This window comes from Strigops habroptila, chromosome 6 (genome assembly GCF_004027225.2).
Source record: "Strigops habroptila isolate Jane chromosome 6, bStrHab1.2.pri, whole genome shotgun sequence".
Taxonomy (NCBI): domain Eukaryota; kingdom Metazoa; phylum Chordata; class Aves; order Psittaciformes; family Psittacidae; genus Strigops; species Strigops habroptila.
In genome coordinates, this window is record NC_044282.2 from 64,924,978 (window position 1) to 64,946,006 (window position 21,029).

The 21,029-nt window shown below is 39.4% G+C and overlaps 1 protein-coding gene across 16 annotated transcripts in view; it reads left to right on the forward strand.

The window, feature by feature from the left end:
* EHBP1 (EH domain binding protein 1) overlaps positions 1-21,029 on the forward strand; it is a 225,460-nt gene that overhangs the window by 164,532 nt on the left and 39,899 nt on the right. For 4 of the 16 annotated variants that reach the window (XM_030489115.1, XM_030489114.2, XM_030489124.2 and 1 more), the window contains 5 exons: positions 7,558-7,705; positions 14,517-14,633; positions 17,746-17,873; positions 20,539-20,680; positions 20,830-20,936. In XM_030489115.1, the coding sequence (XP_030344975.1) occupies positions 7,558-7,705; positions 14,517-14,633; positions 17,746-17,873; positions 20,539-20,680; positions 20,830-20,936 (642 nt within the window). The remainder of the gene's footprint in view (positions 1-7,557; positions 7,706-14,516; positions 14,634-17,745; positions 17,874-20,538; positions 20,681-20,829; positions 20,937-21,029) is intronic. The other 12 variants (XM_030489130.2, XM_030489121.2, XM_030489122.2 and 9 more) reach the window with 8 other exon arrangements.

Below are 21,029 nucleotides of genomic sequence, written 5' to 3' on the forward strand. Positions count from 1 at the left end.
TTTAGCCTGAAGGTCTTCACACTAATGAGAGCACTTAAGTTACGTCCAGGCATTGATTAGACAGCTCATCTATCAACTGGAGCATGAGAATTTGTATTTTGGGTACCTTTTATACATTATAAATGTATATGCTTTTTAAAATTACTTTAGACTTTATTTTCCACAAATTTTTAATTACCCTCTTTCATGTCCAAGGAGGCTGTAATGCAGCTGATAGAGCACAAACGGTAGCAGGGAAGTACTCTACATTATATGAGAAATAATATCGAAACTGTATCTGTAGAAATTGGTGTGCTGAATGCAAATTGCTACCCAGATACATTCCTTAAACTGCCACAAGCCCCCTTAAAGTCTAAATACATTTATTCAGGGAACATGGAATTATATATATAAAGAAACACTCAACCACCACCACCCCCAAAAAATTGTGATTGCTCTCTCTACCTGTAGTTGTTCTTTTTTCGCTGTGTTTAAAACACAATAGTGTCTTAATTATTTTCTGAACCATTCTGAAAAGTACAGCTTTTGTAACTTTTTGACATTTCAGGTTTTAAAAAAAGAAATTAAAACGTTGCCACCAGCTTGCACTATGAGCAGCCTGTAATAACAGTTAAAAAAGCTTTCTGAACTATTTGACAAGATTTCTTAGTGCTGAGGCCATATGCTGTAGCCTTTAAGCTATTTCTTCCTATCAGTTTCATTATCACCTGCCTCTGAGTCTCCAATATCATCAGTAAGCACATGCAGAATCATAATTATGCCATGTACAAGTTCTTTGATAACATGTACAGTTTTCTTCTTAATTCTTTATCAAATGCATTGATCGTGGCATGTGTGCATTGATCCAGGTCCACCATCTGGCTGTGTGTGATAAGCACAGTGGCATCTTTGCATTTCCACTGTCATTCATTGCGCTACAATTTGGCTGCAGGGGAGTAGTGGTTGGGATTAGCCCTGTTCTGCTACTTACTTGCATTTTAAGTTGACACCTCTACAGCGGCTCAGACCACATTACAAACTGAAACACATACGCACGACTTAGTGATGTGACACTCCTCAATAAGCTTACTCCACTAGCTACTCAACAATCTGTAATTGGATTTGTAGGAATAACAGCAAAAGATTTCCTAAGAATTGCTGGGGACAGAAGGTGAAGTTTTCTCATTATTGGCAAAAGGCTAGGTATAGATCCTAGGCGATTGGTATTTTCCATTAAAAAAAGCTGCCAGCAGTTTGCAGGACATTTTCAAAAAAACCCAGCAAAATAGCATCCAGGAAGGCAGAGGGTTTGCACTTGTTCTTTCCATTCTCATCACACACAAGCAGCCTGGGATCCTGCCACCCTCCCCCCAAAATTAGGAGAAGCGGGGACACACACACACCAACTTTCAGAGGCACCCTGCAGCCCGCTCTGCTTTGTTCGGCTGGGAGTGAACCGGGAGCATTCCTTAGGAGGGCAAGTCCTGCTCCCTTGGCGGAGGGTTGCCCGCCTGAGAAGGAAGCTTCCCAGGATGGCAGTCTGAAAGATGTGGCTCTCCAGCTTACGCATCCCAAACACTTGCCAAAAGTCTTTGTTTCATAACGCCACGATTTTTTTTTTTTTTTAATTATAAAGTCAAGTTTACACAAGAGAAAATCCCTTAAGTGGAGCTCGACGAATGTTGACTCCTACAATGAGTAAGCAGCTTCTTTAACTTCTGTCTGTAACTTGGCTGTGGAAAGGCACAGAAAATGCCATCTTCAGACTATTGATCTCAGATCGGACGTTATGCCCTGTCTGGATGATGGCACTATTTCAGAATGTATCTCAGCCTGCGTGCTTGAGACCCTGTTTGTGGGTAATGCCAATAGCATTGACAATCATGGTGACAGGCGTAACAAGCTTCTGGATCCCGATGCCTTAGGTGATTATTGACCTTAATTATACTTCCCAGATGAGGGAGAGCACAAACTTGCCTAAGCAGAGAAAATTCCAGGGAATAAGTTAGCATAGGGCTCTGTTGCTGCTTTTGGTTTAGATCGACTTTCCAAACGATCTTCCTTGGGAGCCCCGTCAGTAGGCAAGGCTGCCCTCGCATTGTTCGCCGGGAGAGCGCCTCGCTCTTAATATCAGTGCAGGCGAGCGAGAAGAGGAGGAAAACAGGAAGTGTGTTTGGAATTAGATATTTCAGCCTGTCCTTAAAACTTGCCGTAGAGCCAAGTGCAGTGTGAAATAGAAATGCTCGCCTTGATCACGTAGATGTGCAGCTCCTAAAGGGTTAAACGGGTTAAATCTTATTTATCTGAATAGAACTGCAGGGCTGTTTTGCAGTATGCTCTAGCACAAATACCTATGGTTCACTTTGACGTTACAATTTTTTTGTTGGTTTCTTTACTTTAAATACTTGAACTGTTAGACCTTTTACTTTTTTCTCTGAGAAAGATGTATTTGTACCAGATTAGAAAAGCTAAACTGTTTCTTTACATTGAATAATCAGCCTGTCATGACAAATCTATCTCCTTCTGCATGAGTAGGTGCCAGTTTGACTAGCTTCTTTTAGGCTCACACTGGGTTTTAAGCTGGATCCATGTGCATGACTGGCAGTGCATTTGTTGGGCCAGATCTAAGGAGCCAGAGAGCGTTCAGCTCCTTTTTGCCTACAAAAGAGCAGCCAGACAACCAGCAAGAGGCCTTGGATGTAGCACAAGGTGATACTTACTTAGTCAGCCATTCTTTTTTTCAAATATATATTTTTTTTTCATTCAGTATACTAAGAGTTTCTCAATTTCACAATGACACAAGGAATTAAATTATCAATGGGTTGCTTTTCTACAGCCAGCATTCCTCACGCCAGAAGTACTGTACCAAATGAATTGTAGATTTTCCAGAACAACATAGATAATATTTTTTTAAAAAAGAAATAAAAAGTCACTGGCTAACATTTCTTTCAGTATTCCTCCTAGGTTTAAGGAGATGTTTTCCATTTTACAGCCACACAATCCCATTTTATTGTGAATATGGGGAGGTTTTTTTTCTTACGAGGGACAGCTTTGTTAAGACATTCTTTGTGATTCTTGCAGTTTTAGACTGTGGGCTACTTGTGTTTTCATTCTGTCTTGTCTTATTAGTCCACCAGTGCCATAGATCATAAGCCAATACCTGCTGCTTTATGAAAAGTGATTTGATAGATTTTGTGATACACATTCATGAAAAAATGTTTTCAAGCTACATACAGTTTAGTGGGAGTAAGGTAGCTGATATAGGTACCGTGCAGAAGGCAGAAAATATCTATGATGTTTGTCTGTCCTTGCTGACCACTTCCTACAATCTGACTAGCCACAGAAATCCAAAGCCAATGCACTTTTGTTTATGTCGAGTGTTCCCTGCTTAGCAATTCATATTTTGCTCACTACCTGTGTATTTTGAGCTGTTCTGAAACTGTAGTAGAGACCAAACATGAATGTGGTCCCCAGGGTGATCAAAGATTTAATCTGACCAGATGGGACAAACTTGAGAAAGATTTTGACTTTCCACTCTGTTTTGCAACAAGAAAGGCTGATTTTTTTTCTCCCGTCCTTTCTTTGTTAGAAAAGGCAGAGATCAGGCCATCCCCAGAGAAATGAGCAGGTGTGGCCATTTACAAGCATGTCTGGTTATATTATAAACCAACATAAGAAAAGTTTAAAATGGTTTGAAAAGATCTGCTAAACAGTTTTAATGTTTCATCCCAAATCCTATTTACTCAAACAAGAGCCGATCAAGGTCACAGTAAAACCCAGCCTGCCAAAACCTTTAAAACTCATGTAATTTTATTTTTTTTTATTTTTTGTTCTGTCTTCTCTACTAACTGAATAGGTACATTTTGGTAATCCTTGCCTCTGGACAAGCACAGAAGTCTTTTTCTTTCTGAATGGCTAATAACAGAGCCGTTCTTCCTGTCTCATGATGAAAGAGGTGGCAGTCAAGTTCTTTCTCTTAGATGTGCTGTGCACTCGGGGCAGACCACGGACAATTTTGAAACCTACAGCTACGGGAATCGCTCCCCCTCATAGGTACAATTCTGGTTTAATTTTGTTGCTGCGGAGTATCACTAATTTACCACTTTTCTTTACCCTCTCCATAGACTGGGGAAAAAATTCTTTTTAAACATGAAATAAATGCAGCTCACAGGATAATATTTTTTTATAGGGAGAGGATAACACATTATCAGACTTCTGGTCTACACTCAGTTTGGATCCTCACAGAATTCTGCCAAAGGATGACTGAAAATCCCTGGCAGAGGGTTTGGGTTGGGTTTTTTTTCCAAAAACACAAAGATTGCAGGATTTTTAGTGATTTAAGGACATGGGTTTTAAACTCCACCACTCTCAGTATTTTACTGAGTTGGTCAGCTCTCGGCTTCTGCCGCTGCTGAGCAACATCGCCAGCCGCGTAATGATCTTGGAAACTGCCCCTCCAGTGTTTCCCATTCGAATCCACCTTCCCAAATCCACAACATCATTTTTGGCCAAAGTAATGTCAGTCATTGCCGTCTGCGGCGAGTACAAAAAGGACCCCCTAATGGCAGCCATTTTTATTTGTTTCTTAAGATCCAAAGGCTGCTGAAAGAACAATTGGATAAAGTTGAGGATTGGAGAAGCTTGATTTTCTTGTTCCAGTGAAATGAAACTCCCGTCTTTTTTTCTTCCCCTTCCCCTTAAAAGCCGGAGTCTGCTAGGGGGTTGTAGCTGTGTCAAAGCCGTTGGGATGCCACTGCTGATCACTTTAATTACTAGGACTAAGGAGGATAAAATTAAAAGTAGCACCATTGAAGCAGTGGAAGAAAGCTTGCCGAAATGTCGGTGAACTGTGAAATATAAAAATTGCATACCAATACATTTTTATAGTAGGGAAACAAGGAATTACATTACTTATTCTTGAAGAGTTTGTCCTTAAATGGTGAAGTTTTCCTCACTGTGCATCCGTGTGGCAGATCTTTAGACCATTACAAAGTAATTGGGGGAAAATAACAGAGCAAACTTTAATGTCTCTTTGGCATGTCAGGTTCATGTCAGAAGGTGAAAGACTTTTCTGAGTTTTCTCTTCAGCTGTACAGGAAGAAAATCGCTGTACGTGTGTTTGCGTGGTCCTTTCCTGGTGCAGAGCTTCTCTTCGTGTCTCCTCTCTTTTTTTTTTTTTTTTTTTAATCTATATTCCTGCCTCCATACTTATCCCCAGCACTTCCATTCCAAAATCTAGGTGATTGATTTGCTGTTTAATAATTGTTCTCTACCTCAAAACTTAATCTACCTACTTATAACGCTCTCCATTTCATTGCTCCTTCTACCAGTAGTTCCTTTGCTGAGGAGGAGCTGCTCGTAACTGAGGGTTGAAATACCTGAATTGAATTTAAGCAAGAACTAGCCTGCTTTTTCTCTTATCTGCTGGTGATGATTGGCTTAATCAGCACAAACACAAGCCACAGTAATCTGTGTTTGCTTGGAGATCCCCAGGATGTTAATGACTATGCTAATAATTCAGGATACAAGTTCTCTTTCAGGAGGAGGGGAGAAAAGGAGAGGGGGAAATCAGCCTGCTTAGTTGAGGGCATTTTTGTCACAAACATGTAACTGGCCTTATTTTAAACTAGGTCTGCTGTAGTATATTAAATTGTTTGATGTTAAACCACGTCGGAATCTTAATACAAATTTTGCACATTCCTTCTTAAAAGTCATTGAAGTCAAAACCACAAGTTCCTATATCTTGGGAATTACGAATAGTAGAGATTTGAGCAGTTTTATTTCATGTAAAATTCAATGTAATTAATGTTACCAAATACCACGGGTCGAAATAAAATCGGTTGCTGTGTCAGTTGGCTGGCTAGAAATTAAATTAAATTGATCTATTATAGTACATAGGAGCAGGGGCGGGAAGCTTTCTAGTTGTCTTTTTAATGTGTACTTTACCAAATAAGTTTTTGATAGAACTGTTGCTCTGTGCCTTCTGGGAAGTTAAAGGGTGAGAAAGCAAACAAAGCCGATGTGCCATCCCGCTGCCTTACAGGGCCCAGGCAGAATTGTCTTTCCAGGGGAAGGACATTAGGAGAAAAGTAAATCAAGGCAATCTGATAGGGAATCAGGGTTCTGTCACTCAGAGACAAGATATTGTGCTGTGTCCATATACTTTGTTTACCGTAGGGTTTTATGAGTTGTAACCTGCCCATGCAAGCTGTTAATGAGGCTAAATCTTGCTGCTGGAGGATTGAATTACAGCACACCTCTGGGCTAATGGTTATAAACAGAAAGTCCCATTAGGGCTGCATTCTGATTCAGTCATTTGCATTTTTTCTATTGTGCCGAGAACAATGCTGAGTAAATAGCTACAAACAAACAATTTACATGGAAATGGCTAAAATGTACCTAATTAGTATTTTGCACTTGTTTTATTAATGATTGCTTAAACTAAATAGCACTTAGCAGCAGCTCTCACCAGCATCTGCAGGTGTGAGATGCTCAGTTGCTGGGTTAGTGGGAAGGCTGCCAGGATAGCTCTCCAAAATTCGGCAGTATGCTATATCCCACTTAGTTTAGGTCACCTGCCTGTACCTGGGTTTTATCCTGGTCATTATGTCAATAATACAAACTTATCGGCAGATTTGGTTTAAAGCCAAACTGTGTTGTGCTTGTGAGTGTTTCTAATACTGAGGGCAGGGGGGAAACAGTCCTAACTTTGAAAAAATCATGTAGTTAAGGTGAAAACTGAAATGGTTTCCATTATGGCTTAATGGTTTTTTATAGATGCGTTTAAACACATCTTTTTATTAATATTTTTTTAGTAGGGTGGATTAGTCTTTTCCAGAACTTTATGCTGTGGACCTTTGCTCATTTATGTAACTGAAATATTATTGTGCTTCACAAGATTTAGTGGGGCAGCACTGTCTGTGATGGTGCCAATATGATCTCTTTAATTACTGACCAAAGCCCCACGAGTAAAATGTTTTAAAGCAATGCAAAGTCTTTTCTGCTCTGGCATCTATTGTTCTTTCATTAATCTTCATCAGTTTGTTGGGGTTTTCCTTTAAAAGATGTATCCATTGAAGCCGAAGGATTAGATTCCTTTCCATGCCTCAGATTTGATGTCATTTTACACTTTGAAGTCAGCTTGGTGATTGGAGTAACCGAGAGCAACATCTGACTTCTCATTTCAGTTCTATGAGAGAATATTACTCAAACAAGTCATTCAATTTAGTAAAACCATTTTTATAGCCACGGTAAAACTTTTTGTAGTTACTGCTTTGAGACAGAAGTGTCTGAGAATTTTCATCAAGTTATTTTTGTATAACATAATTTATAAATGCTTTAAATTGCAAATAATTAGGTTCCCAATGCATTAATAATTTGGGGAATGCTTTAAAAAAATAATCTGATTCATGGATGTCTTTAAAAATTGTGGTGAGACACCCAACTGATATCGAGCATCCTATTTATAATGTGGGCCAAGCACCATGCTGTAAACCAGTTACTATCATGATGATCAGATTGAGAATGAAATTGCATTTCTGTCAATTACTGAGTTGGCAACTGTTCAATATATCTTAGCAGCAAGATGAAGAGCGGCGTCGGCAGCTGAGAGAGAGAGCTCGTCAGCTAATAGCAGAAGCTCGATCTGGAGTGAAGATGTCAGAACTTCCCAGCTACAGTGAAATGGCTGCAGAAAAGTTGAAAGAAAGGTCAAAGGCATCTGGAGGTGAGCTGAGGAACCTTGTATCTTATTCCTATGGCAACCTAGAAACCAGAGACCTTTTTGGGTATCACTTCTATTCACACTTCAAAACGTTATTGTTCATCAGGTGCACATATCGAAAGACCTGGCTGTAGATATGTTTCCTAAATCACCATTGTGATCACTTAATTTCCAACACTTCCAAGAAAAACATTTATGTGATTGAAAGAAGTAGATGCTATGTGAAAACGTAGCTCACACTGGCCCATTATTTACATATTTGTCATTACCCACAGTTTTGTAGAATTTTATGATTGTTGGTTAAGATCTTTTCAAGATATACTTTTATATAGGAGTATGAATGTAATTTTGGGGGAAAACAACATTAGAAATGCTTAAGAATCATTATTTTATATCAAATGTGTTCAAAAGACTGCTTGAGAAGATAATTTTAGAGGCAGATCGTGGGAGGTGGGGACAACAACCTTTTGATTTTAATGGCAGTCTTTTGACATACCACTTGCCTTTACAGGTTTTGAGTTGTAATATTGATATAATGTTATTAAACCGACTTTGAAATGTCATTAAAATTCATATACCTGCCAGTGCTACGAGCTGGAGTAATGTAGTGTCACTCAAAATCAAATGGGTGCTAAGCACAGGTTTCAATACAGACTTCCTGCTCTTTTAGTGTCTTCTACATATTCTAAGGGGAAATTGTGTTTCTCATACTAACACGTAAGCCAAAGAGAAAACCAGTTAGTTGTACAGCTCCCTTTGGGTCTGGTCTTCAGTTTTCCACTCGTTGTCCAGTAAACCAAGCTTGCACACATAACTCATTTTCACGGTAAATAGGGAAATTACATCCTTGATGGGGAGGGAGCGAGGCTGAGCAAAATGACACAGTACTTGTATAGTAAGTAGACTATGGTATTTTTCATCTCTCTTCACAATTTATGACGACTCATCCTACATGATAATTACTTCCCCCTCACTGTTTTATCATGCCTGTACATAGCTATTGCTGCCATCTCTCCACTCCAAGTAAGGTACACTTTCTGGGTATATCCTGAGTGCTCAGCTGAATAGTAGTTACCCTGTTTTGTCACAGTAACTGTTCATATTTTCCTCTGAATTTTGCCATTGCTCTTCCTGCCCTTTGTTCAGTTTATAAACAGACTCAGAGGTAACTGTGCATACATATATAGTTAAAAAAAATATATATATATATATGCTATATATATAGCATATGCACTCAGGAGTTTCAGTGTTATTAAAGGAAGAGACAGTATCAGTACTGACGACAACTTGTTTATAAAGTTAGCACCACTAGACCTGTGGGGTTTTATCCAGTATAACAATTTCACTGCTTTTTGTTTTTGCATGTGCTTTGACTTATCTCCTTGGTTTGTATTTCCTATGTTGATTTTTCTTTGTTCATACAGTAGTTCAGCCAAGCTGTTGGAACTTCTTTTGGACTGCCAGCTTTTCCTGTCTCCTTTTATCCCTCTTTACTCTTTTCAAGTCAATGTGCATCTTATAGCACTTCCTTCTACTTACTCATTCTCGGAAGGTTTCCCTTATGGCCCATCTTCCATATGCTTACACCACGCCACTGGCGATGTCAGGTGCCACTCTATATCTCCACTCAAGAAATTTGTTCTTCTGAAGTGCACTAGTTCTGTGAAACGGCACCAATGCTTTATAAACCAAATAAATTATAATTGTTTCTGGGTTTAGTCTCTTTCATTTTTTTATTTCCACCGAAACCTAGGATTTAATGGACAGTCTCCTTTTTACAACTGGATTCTGAATATTGCCCCTGACTGCATTCACATGTAGTAGTTTTTTTCTGTGTATAGTCCTGTATTCCCTATGCAATACCCAAGACAAGCTTATAGTAATATCTTATGTCTTCCCAGCTCTCTTGTCCATTATGTTTCATTAATCTCTTCTTCTGCACTGATTGCTACCTTTTAATTTACAAAAAGGGAATGGACCAAATAATTTTCCTCTCTCTTGGTTCAGTTATTCCACAAAAAAGTGACATTTCAGCTTTGGGATTTTGGTGTTTTCAAAGACTATCTTCTTGCTAACCATTGTAGGTGAAAATGTGATCTCTTTCCGTGTTTCTGTATGTTCATTAAGAGTTTCATGCTTTGGCACTGGTGCTACATTCTCTATTAAAAGGCTTTATTTAATCATGGTCTGAAAAACTCAAATGCCTATGGCAAGTTGAAACTTTCCTGGATAAGCAGCATCCTTTGCTACAAAATCCAGTCTTTTTCGTAGGCTATTTGGCAAGTGAGACAGAAAATACTTTTTCCTGCCAAGTGCCAGAGGGTTTGGGATGGCAGTTTCAAATTTATTAGATGTCCTACTAGCTTCAGGCTGATAAGCGGATGGATGCCTTGAGATGGGTCCAGGGACAGTATTGAGATAGGAATCCAAATATCCTCCCTTTTCCCAGCAGCGACGGGACAAATGAATTGACATCTTATCTAGGTATTGTCTCCGTGCAGTGGGACACCGGCTTTGGGATTTGGGTAGTGTGCTTTCTTTAGTCTCTGGCACATCTCCATCCTTCATTTGAGATGGCATCTTTGTAAGGATGTGTCTTAGATCTGGAGGTGGTCAGTAGACAGTGGAGGGAGGGAACAAAGGAGAGGATAGGGGGTGAGACAGGCATGGTGTGAAGAAGCTTTGGTGTAAAAAGTGCCAGAAATAGGCAGAACTAGGAGGGGAGAAGAGGGTGAACACAAGACAGCACAGCAAAGAGGTGCTAGAGGAGCAGGGAGGGAAAACCACAGGAATAGGAGCATCCAAATGTATTGTAAGATAAAAAACAGTTTTGAAAAATTTTGAAATTAATAACAAAAGCTGGAAAGGTGTACTGCAATTAAAAACTCACCAGAGAGCACCAGCTGGCACTGTATGCACCCTGCGCTTGTATGCTTAAAGTTTTCAGGGTATGTTACAGATTCTACTTCAGAGGAACGATTTGGGGAAATGTACATGCTAGCTCAGGCTTACTCATTGTGCTTAGTCTCCAACTCATAAAACAGTGTGTAGTCCTCAGTGTAATATTTTTAACAGGCAGTATTTCTGTCTGTTGGCAGTTACTGCTGTACTTTTTTGTCCTGATGTTTTATTTCTTGTACACTGATCTTAAGTCTTAAGATCCTGCATTTCTTATTACTGTTCAGATGCTCCTGTAACATCCTGTAGACTAAAAGTGAACTCTGTACCTGAAAGTAGATAAACTAAGTATCTGAATATCCACAAGCTTGAAGGATTTCCCAGAAACAATCCTGGAGGCTGGAGGCATCTTCCCTAAAGAGCAAGTACTGTTCATGCAACTTCAGTGGCAGTTTATATATGCTTCTCCCACTAATGTGATCCAAACCCCATCAATAGTTTTACCTTTCTATGCAAATAGTTCCTTTTTAATTTCATCTAGAAATTAATGCAGTCTACTGCAACTCCTTCACATGTGGACAAGCTTAAACCAAGTCAAGAGAATATCAGTTTAACCACAAATTATGCCTGAGTTTAGTCTGAATATTAAGACATAGGAGCTGTAAAATGCCTCTGGATCTTTTTTCCACCAATATTCTGGCATCCCCATTTGATTCCAAAAGATTCTTATTTTGCTCTCTTCAGTCCAGACTGCAGTTCAGGCTGTGTAGGAATGGTCATTGCTGTTTAGTTGTTGACTTAATCCTTTTATCTTTAATTTTGTTTGTTTCTTCACAACATAGTAAAGCTTTGCTGTCTTTCTAGGATCCACGTTTACATACTTTTCAAGGAAGCAGTTCTTTAGCACTCTTCTAAATTCGTGCCTTGGTTCTAGACCAAGTGCTTAAAGTTTTTCACACTAGTAATTTGTTCTTTTCATAAAAGATATGTTATCTCTTCGTTATGTTGTTCCTTTTATCATTTCTAATTGCAAAATCTTGTTGTAACATGCTCCCTAAACACATTTCCTTTTTTAATACACTGTAAGAACATCAGACTGGAAAGAAAACCAACAAAACCTAGAGGAGTGTGAAGCAAGGAATCTGTAGATTTTGAAAGATAGTTGAAAATTTCTGAAATTACTTCAAATGAATGCTTTTAATTGAATATTTATTTTTTTGTTTAATAAAGTGTAAATGTCCCGGTAATCATATTCAGTCAAAGCCTGCCAACTTTAAATTAAATACTAGGTCAGGTCATTATTTGACACTAGGAACTGGTGTCTTCAACATTCCCATCTCTTTTGTTACATAAAATGGTGGTGTCAAAGACAGGGCCTCTGATCTCGCTACATTAAATTAAAGAAAATCAAATAATCTAATCTAAGCATTCCCTTAGTATGCAGCAGTCTTAAACCCTGTCATCTTGTTTAGCTTGTTTTGACACATCCAGCATCCTGCTGGATGACTGGTAGTTGTGAGCTGACCTTGCAAGCTTATTCCTTTGGGTGCTTTGGAAAGTCATTGTCTGCCTTTAGGCTGGAGGTGGATTTGGTTTCCCCCTGCAGCAGCAGTGCCCTTCTTGCTTTCTCTTCCACCTCTTCCAAATGTCCATGGCCCTTTGCTGCTGTTAGGCCAGTCACTTTTTCAGTGTGTCACTGTGATCTCCAGGATGTGTTTGAGATTACCATGGCCTGAGTGCAACTGAATGACACAATCACAAAATCATATGAGAAGTCTGGCTCCTCATTAGAGAAAGTAGAGATGCTTTGAAGAAAATTCAGAACTTCAGAATTGTTGCTGTTGCTGCTTTAGCGTTCTTTGTTTTCTCTTCAATCTGCTTTTTACCCCATCCTTTCTCTATGATGATCACATCATGCCCTTCTGCTTTGGTGACCTACGTCTGCACTACCTGAAACAGCTAGAGTCCAGATCACAGAACGATCTGTGTGAATTAAGTGGGAACAAAAAGGATGTTGCAGAGAGTCCTGAGTGTTTCTGCCCATGCAGTTGTACACCTGAAGCACCATCTGTCAGGTCCCAGGTCTAGTCACGAATACCAGTTTGGCTGGGGAGGGATGTTCTCCATCCATCTGGCTCAAGCTGGGGCAGTTTGGAAGAAAGCTGACTCTTCCCAGGACCATTGAGAATTAGTGGAGAGGAGCCCAGGGAAGTCATGGTGGCCAGCTGAAACGCAGGGGTCCTACTTCACACACTGCTGCTCCATCATACATGCAACAGATGTTGAACACGACTGAAATGGAAACTTCTTTGGTCCTGTCTGTCGCAGCAAGAACCTTACCCTGAATCAGCAGAGGTCTGTGAAAGACATTGATTAATTACAGAGGAATTGAGGGAGCAGCTGGGTAGAAAACAGTAGCAGACATAGAAAAAAGTCAACAGGCTCCTAAAATGGGAATTACGGGGACTGTGGAGATAAATAGGTAAAGAAAAGAAACAATTATGTGACCTTCATGTCAGCAGTGCAGGCCCAAAGTGCAAACTCAGGTCTGGGGATGAGGTTTAGTGTATTTCGATGACAGATAATGAGTGATCAGCACCAATCCTGGTTCAAACTTCCCCAACCTTCTGGTATTCAGGATTATGGCATCTTGGTACTATGTTTATGATCCTTTTTGTTTATATGGTGTTTGAATGTACCAATGTCCTATAATTAGTATTTTTTCTATTGTGAAGTGTTTTAAAGTTTCTTTAGTTACTATGTGCCTTCTTTCTCTAGACACACTCCAGCCTTCTCTTTTTTGTCATTTTTACATGCATGCATGCATACATAGGAAAAAAATGTTCATATAAGTCCGAACAAGTGTAGATAGAATTTGATATGAGACTTAAAAGTGAGTAAAAACAATGCAGCTATGTGCCTTGAAAGTACTAATCTAGCTTTTATAGACTTTCATTATATATTTGTATTGAAAATGTGAGTCAGGATTTTTTCTGGGATCTGCTTCACAATTCAGCACTTGCTATTTGATCTTCTTCAGGTTACTTACTCTTTCTGTGCCATAATTTACCTACATCATCGTCATAATTGTAATTATGATAATTGCCTACTTCATAAAACATTATGGGGCTCATTTACAAGTGATATTCATAAGTTGCTCTGAGAAACTCAGTAGAAAGATCCCATTAAAAATATAAAGTATAATTACAATTATTATTTTACTTAAAATATATGTAGCTTGCAAACAATGCTGATTCAAAGTGGTACAGTAAGGCAGCAATCTGTGAGTGTGCTCTGGCTACTACACCTGAGGTGAGTGCTTGCTAAGCATGATGTTCCAGGTGGTCGTTTTTCTCCTTGTATCGGACACTAGCACCTAAGTAAGGTACAGTGACCACTGTTCTGTGATATTCTGTGCAAAGTCAGGAGTAGCAAGTCTCACCAAGCTGGAAACTAAGTACCTGGAGCTGCCGCCTTTCCCAAGAGACCACAGCTCCCAGGTCCTTCTGCTGGCCAAATCCATCCAAACCTGCCATATGCTGGCTTCGGCAACCATTCTGCTGTATAGAGAACTGAGAACCTAGGGGAAATTATTTTGACTTGAGTATAAGGAAAAGCATGTGTGCTTTTCAGAGTTAGCCAGAGATTCAGCACAGAGAACAGCCACTGCTGAGGCCAGACTCTACCTTTATTGTAACAGCAGTTTCCAGCAGAGCCCCCCGTGTGTATATTGAATTGCATCAGTTTAAAGATAAATCCATGAGTGGACAAAGTGAAATCTCCTTCCTGACTTGTTTCATGATTTGCATTTTTATCATAACTCAGCTTGTTCTCTAAAGCATTCATTTTATTTTTTTTAGTGATGTGGTGCATGTACATAAGAAAATACTAACCTTAATGCTGTATGTTCCTACAGATGAGGATGAGGATGATGATAATATTGAGATAGATACTAACGAGGAGGTTCCTGAATGCTCTGTTACTGGAGGTGGAGATGAGCTTACTAACCTAGAAAATGACCTTGATTCAACGGGTAATTTAAATAATGGCTATTTTGTGTTTTTTGCATGACTAACACTCCATCATCATATAAGTACTGATGTGCTGCTTCTCTCTGTCATAGTTTTATTTCTTTGTGTCTTTTCAAGTCTTTTAAACCCTAATGCTTATTCTTTTTGAATATTTTGCATTCATGTTTTGTTGAAACTTGGTATCAGCGGCAAAATCATTATTTCCAACAATGGCAGATTTAAATGTCTCTTGCTTGTTTGATGGGGAAAGGGACCCCAGGCCAGATTTATAAAGCAGAGCCACCTGAAAGCACCCTGTCTGGATTGTCCCAACAAAGCAAGGTAGGCAGAGGAGTGAGCAATCGCCTTGGTGAGTACAGCTGCCGCTCTCTGCACTGACATCCTGGAATTATTTGACATCTGCTCAGTGGAGAGGAGCAAACATGGCTTTATGTGTCCATGTAGACTTGGTAACACTCCAGTTCCTTCCCAAGGACCAGTTCTTGTATTTATACCTTGTTGCCCCAGTAGGAGCATGGAGGTATAAATTTGAACGGAATTTTACTTACTTTATTTACTTTATAATGTTCAAATAATAGGGTTATTAAATAACACATTTTAAAAGCATTCATATTCTTGTAGAAATGCTTGCATAATCAAATCACATGCTGGTCAGGTAATAAGTCATAGTAGTGGTATTTCCCCTTTCAAAAATAATCAAGCAGAACTGGAGTTCAGGTGATAAATGTGATAAATATGTCAGGATCTTACAAGAGATGCTTATTTTAAAAGAAACTAGATCTTCAAGGACACGAAGGTAATTGCCCATCAGCAAGGGGCTCCTCTGCTTGCGGAGAGTTGCTGAAGGAGTTTGTTCTCTGTACCAGGCTGCCTGTTACCAGCGGCCCTGGGGAGTGCTGAGCGCCTCTTTGTAGTGTGATGAGCTTTTCTGCCAGGGTGTTTTTGCTTACTACAAGTTAGCTTGAGCCCAGAGAAGTGTGCTAGGCGCAGGACAGCATCAAGGAAGAAGGCAGTACAAGAGAGAACTTCTTTACAGCATCCTCTGCCTTGGTTCTGCCCATGCCAGCTGGACCCAAGTGTGTGGCCCATAATATATTAAATCAAAACACTTCATTTAGTGTTTACTCCTTGTAAATTAAACTGTCAATGATGTGTATATAGCACTTTCTAGTCTTCTTTGAATGTGAAAGATTTGAGTCATGTCCTTTTTTTTTTTTATCTTGAGGATTTCCAGACACATAAGAAAATATATTTAGTATTTCCAGTATTTGAATTAAGCTGATTTAGAGCAGAATCCTATCAAATAATTCTCCAGTTAATGCCTGTTCATTTTAGGAGGAATAGAAAATCAGTAAATGAATATTCCTGTCACATCGCCCCAGTGACTTACCAACATTTACTTCTGTGGGCCTTTTTTCCTGAGATGTCTTCTCAGGGGTACAAAACCCACTACCCAACACTTCATTTCCACCATGGGAAGACACTGGAGAAAAACCGGGACATCATTTTGCAGTTCAGTCTGCACAGCAGCCAGAGGTACAAACGAGTAAGGAAGAGGATGGGCAATCATACGGAAAGCAATCTGATGCAGAAGTCAGTGTACACAGATTTTGGTGGAATTCTGCCAATTCATACGAAGTTCTAATGAGGGCAGAATCTCCTGGGAGCACCTACACACAAAACTGTAAGGGACATTTTACATTTGGGATCATCATTGACCATCTTAATTAATTTGTCCCCTGCTGGATCTTAGTCCCTTCCATCTCTCTCAAGAAGAGAAAACCTTTTTATTATTATTTTTACTGCCAGTTGTTGGTTTTAAATACTGTGTTTGTCTGTATTTATCAGAACTTCTACCATATGCTGCTGTGAATGTATCTGATAAAATGTGAACCTCTTATAGTTATTACATGATGTTTATGTATAAACCCACGAGAATGTGCATGTACTTACATGTGAGCCTCAATTAAGGACACCCTGACTGGGTGTGCCAGAGGAAAGGGGAACTATCCTTCGTCATAACCCAACCCAGCCTGTCGCTGCTGGTGGCAGGCATCATTTGATTGACAGCATGCCAAAAAGATTTTGGCTAATATGAATTGGAGAGCTCCAAACCTTGGAAGGAGCTGTGCGGCAAAACAGTCGTGGATCCACTTCCCATACTAGCTAGAAGTCACCAGCCCACAGTGAAAAACTCAGGCTGTGCCTATAGAAGAATGTCCAAACTGCTATTTTCTCTGTGTTTGACCCAAGGCCCAGATGTGATACTGCATGTAAAGCATATGTGTGGGGGCTTCTGTGCGTTATTCTGCTTTCTTACCCAGGGTTAGCTCTGTAGATCTGCTCTGTGGTTTGTTATTAACACATTTCTCCTTATTATGTGTGTATGTGTAGGTAACTGTGTGTGTAGGTGTGTTACAAATTCATATAGTCAACGATCACGTACAGAATGAGCATTATTGGGAGGTAAAATTCTCAACTATTATTTCTTTGGGCTCTGATCCAAGTTGCTAAAAGTGATGAAAAAAATTTGGGGGCTTTGGCAGTCTGTGAATCTGTCCCATTGATGCAGTTACAAAGCATTTTATGGCTCCCCCAGCTTCAACATATTCTATAAATCATAGCAAAGTATTACTGGAAATAATCTCTTCTGATACTTGAGAAGCTGTGCCAAGGAGCCTTAGGATGAATTAGTGGTTCATAAACTTGAGAGGTTATCAGTACATAGAATATGTGATAAATTATTATACATCATCTTTAAATATATGGCTCTTTAAGTGTTGTTTTGTACCAAAGTATAGGTATGTAAAGATTGGGAGTAACTTAAACATTGTCTACTTTATGTAATTTTCATCGAATGTCTTCAAGTACATTTACTTGTTCAGCTGAGTGCTACATATATTTCTTGAGAAAACCTAGGAATTATCTGTGTGCATTACACAAATCAACTCCAATCCAAATCACAAAAAAATATCGTTTTCCTTCTAGTTTTTACTTCTTTAGCTGAAATGATAGAAAAGTGAATTAAATCTACCTTTTAAATTGCTACATTGTTGTAGCGACTCTGCATTTAAATGCATCTCACTCTGTTGTATGTGGTATTTGCATATTTAGCAGAACAAAACAGTAAGTTGGTGGATTTGAAGCTGAAGAAGCTCCTAGAAGCTCAGCCACAGGTGGCAAATTCACTCTCCAGTGCTGCTCAGAAAGCTGTAACTGATAGCTCAGAGCAAGACATTAAGGTAAGTTTTGATTAATGCTTTTGTCTCAGTACCTGTGTGTTCCGATTTCGGGTTTGTACTTTGTGAGGAGGAAAATGATTTCTTATCAAATCCTTCACAGTAAGAAACACAGAAAATCTTCATGGCAGTGCTGTTGCAGAGTTTGTAATGCACTGGGGCGTTTTCCTGTTGGTTAATGAACACTTTTCCTTTTTTTTTCTGATCTTGGTACTTGTCATTGGCATTACACTTAGAGATACAAGAGTCGTCTCTCAGTTCTGACTGCTCCGTTCTGTAATTTAAATCAGAAATGCAGCACAGGCTGCATCCTGCTGCTGGTGCAATCAGCAGTGAGACTCTCCCTGACTTTGATATGAGCAGGATTGGACTCTCAGTGATTTGCTTCTTTCCCAAGCCTGACCCTCTGTTTTTTCTCCATTGAAATTAAGCCGTGGTACACTTTAAAGGTGTACATACTTGGGTGCTGGACAACGAGTGCTTCTGAGAAAAACAGACATGATTATGTGGTGTATGTGGTCATTTTGCCTATTTTGATGTTCACCACTTCAGTATAAAGCGCACACCAGTCAATTGTAATTTCATTTTCTTGATTAGACCCCTTGTGTTCTTACAATTATATATCTAAAAAAAAAAAAATAGTCCCTGTATGTCATTAATATCCCTATGACTCTGGGGCACTTCCAGTTGGGTATAACTTTTCACCCACCTGCAGTCTGTGGGGAAAGCACTGCTGACTGAAAGGATTTCCTTCCCCAGATACAGAGATGCTTTGAAGTCCCAAAACAATGACTTTCATTGCTTTTCCCTTACACTGTCGGTTCCTATAAATTGGTGATGAAAGTGTGTGGCAGCAGCAGAGGACTTTCGGTCTCTATCTTTGAACAAAAGGAAGCCTGGATCAAGTCTGATTTTTGCGTTCAATTTAGCTTTCTGCAGTGGATTTAATGCAAAATGAAGCTGGCCCAAGAATAATACAATGGATTGAAAAGGCTAACTGAATTAGTGGGCTTAGAGGAATACATTTGTAAAGTGGCAGAAGTCCCCAGTCATAAAAAGGTTTCTTAAAATGGGATTTACTGGCTAATCACACTGATATTTTAGCATGTTGCCAGGCCTAAAAAATTAGTCATGTTTGTTTATTTTGGTAAAGACTCTGGTTTAGGCTGTCAGATGGTTATTGTGCTAATAACAGGAAACCATCTTTTATTTAACTGGAATCATAACCACCCGATTAGTGCAGCTGAAAAGTCATCCAGGGGATATGAGCAATACTTTTTTTAAGCTTAATTCCACAAATGACACGCAGGCCATCTCTTAGGGTAATTTGGTATCACCTAACCTGATGAAAATGGTATTTCTCTTTATAAAATAACCTTCTGTGAAGGAGCTGATTATTTTTTTTTTTTAAGGTGCTCCCACAAAAGGTGCAACTTAACAGTTTATCCCTGTGTGCGTCTTTCTAAGGGAGAGTTGGAAAGCGGCATTATAAGGAATATATGGTGTCCATCTGTTCTCATGGAGCTGTTGGCATTGAGGTGGATTTGTTTTTTAATAAAATGCAGTTTACACGTTTCTAAATGAGGCATTCTGTGTTTGTGGAAAAGGATAAACTGTTACCTTCCCTTGGGGATTGTGTATCCCCGGCCTCCTTGAGGCTAGAGAATAGGCCATTGGAGAACTCCCTCATTACCAATTGTCTCAATGCAGAGGAAGGGCAAAGTCTTGGTAGCTTTTGATAACCAGTTTCAGCATTCAGCAGGCTTAGCTATTAGTCATGCATCTTAGCCTTTCCCTATTTACTTTCAAAACACTTAATAAAAATAATAAAAGATTAGGTATAAAATGAAATATTTGTTTGGTACACAGCACCTCGGTATCTGCAGCTTCCACACACTGCGGTGGTTCAGTCTTCTGGGATATTTTGTGTTGATAGAATCATTTGAATTTGTTACCAGTATTAACATAGGAAGCCCTGGAAAAGATAATTGTAGTTTCCTTAGCTGTAAAGGGCTTGCTTACAAATCTGGCTTTGGAAAGTTATAGCTGATGAAATGCAGTTCAGTGGGGTAGTATTATAATCCTACCTTTTAGCCTTCATCCAGCATTAGTGGTTTATCTCAATGGGCATAAAATTAGAAACTAGTTCTTCTTGTCATACAAGTCTGTGGGACTACAGAAAACGACAGATTTCTTTACCGGGCAGGCAGACAGGCTAAAGGCAACACGCTTTTAAAACGATACAGATCGTGTTCAGGGGTAGAGACGCCGCTACTTGGCAGCAGCACACGCAGCGCTTGGCAAATCAAAGTTGCAAAGGAGTGATTGTGATTTTTTTCCTTTAAAATCAGCATCGCTGGCAAATGCCCGTCACAATTAATAGGTCTGCCTGTTAAGTAAGTAGAGAGTCCTGCAGGAGGGTGCGCACATAGCAAAAAGCCAGGCGTTGCCACCACACATTAAACAAAAAAAAAAAACCCAGGGAAAAGTTAATCACTCTTCTTTTTTCCCGCAGCCGACACTTTCATCCTATATAAACCGCAGCCCGAGTTGTGTAAGCCTCTTTGCAAAAGCTGTGTCCTGTCCCCTCACCGAAACGTACCTTTCGAATTCGTGTCTTCCCCTTTGTAAACAAAAGAAACTCTGTGTGTCTGGGTTTTTTCCCTAGCAGAATGGAACAGAGGAACATCGTGCTGAGCGATTACAAAAAGCAGCAGAACGGTTTAGAAATCCTGTTGTGTTCAGCAAGGACTCTACCGTCAGAAAAACTCAGCTCCAGTCTTTCAGTCAATACGTGGAGAGCAGACCAGGTAGGAGAAATATAAAACCTGTTTTCCCATCTTATGATTTAATAATATTTAACAATAAATATAGGAAAACCTGATAATGTAAGTCCACATTTCAATACATAAATATCAAGCTTTATAATAATTTTACATGTCTTTTCCCTTTTTTCAAGAGATGAAAAGGCAGAGATCAATACAGGAAGATACAAAGAGAGGAAATGAGGAGAAGGCTGCGATAACTGAGACTCAGAGGAAGCCATCAGAAGATGAAGTGCTTAATGTATATTAATTTTTTGTCTGGTTTCATGATTGCTGATAATTCCAAACTGTATGTGGAAATAGTGCCTTTATTTGTTAAAATGAGATGTTAGGT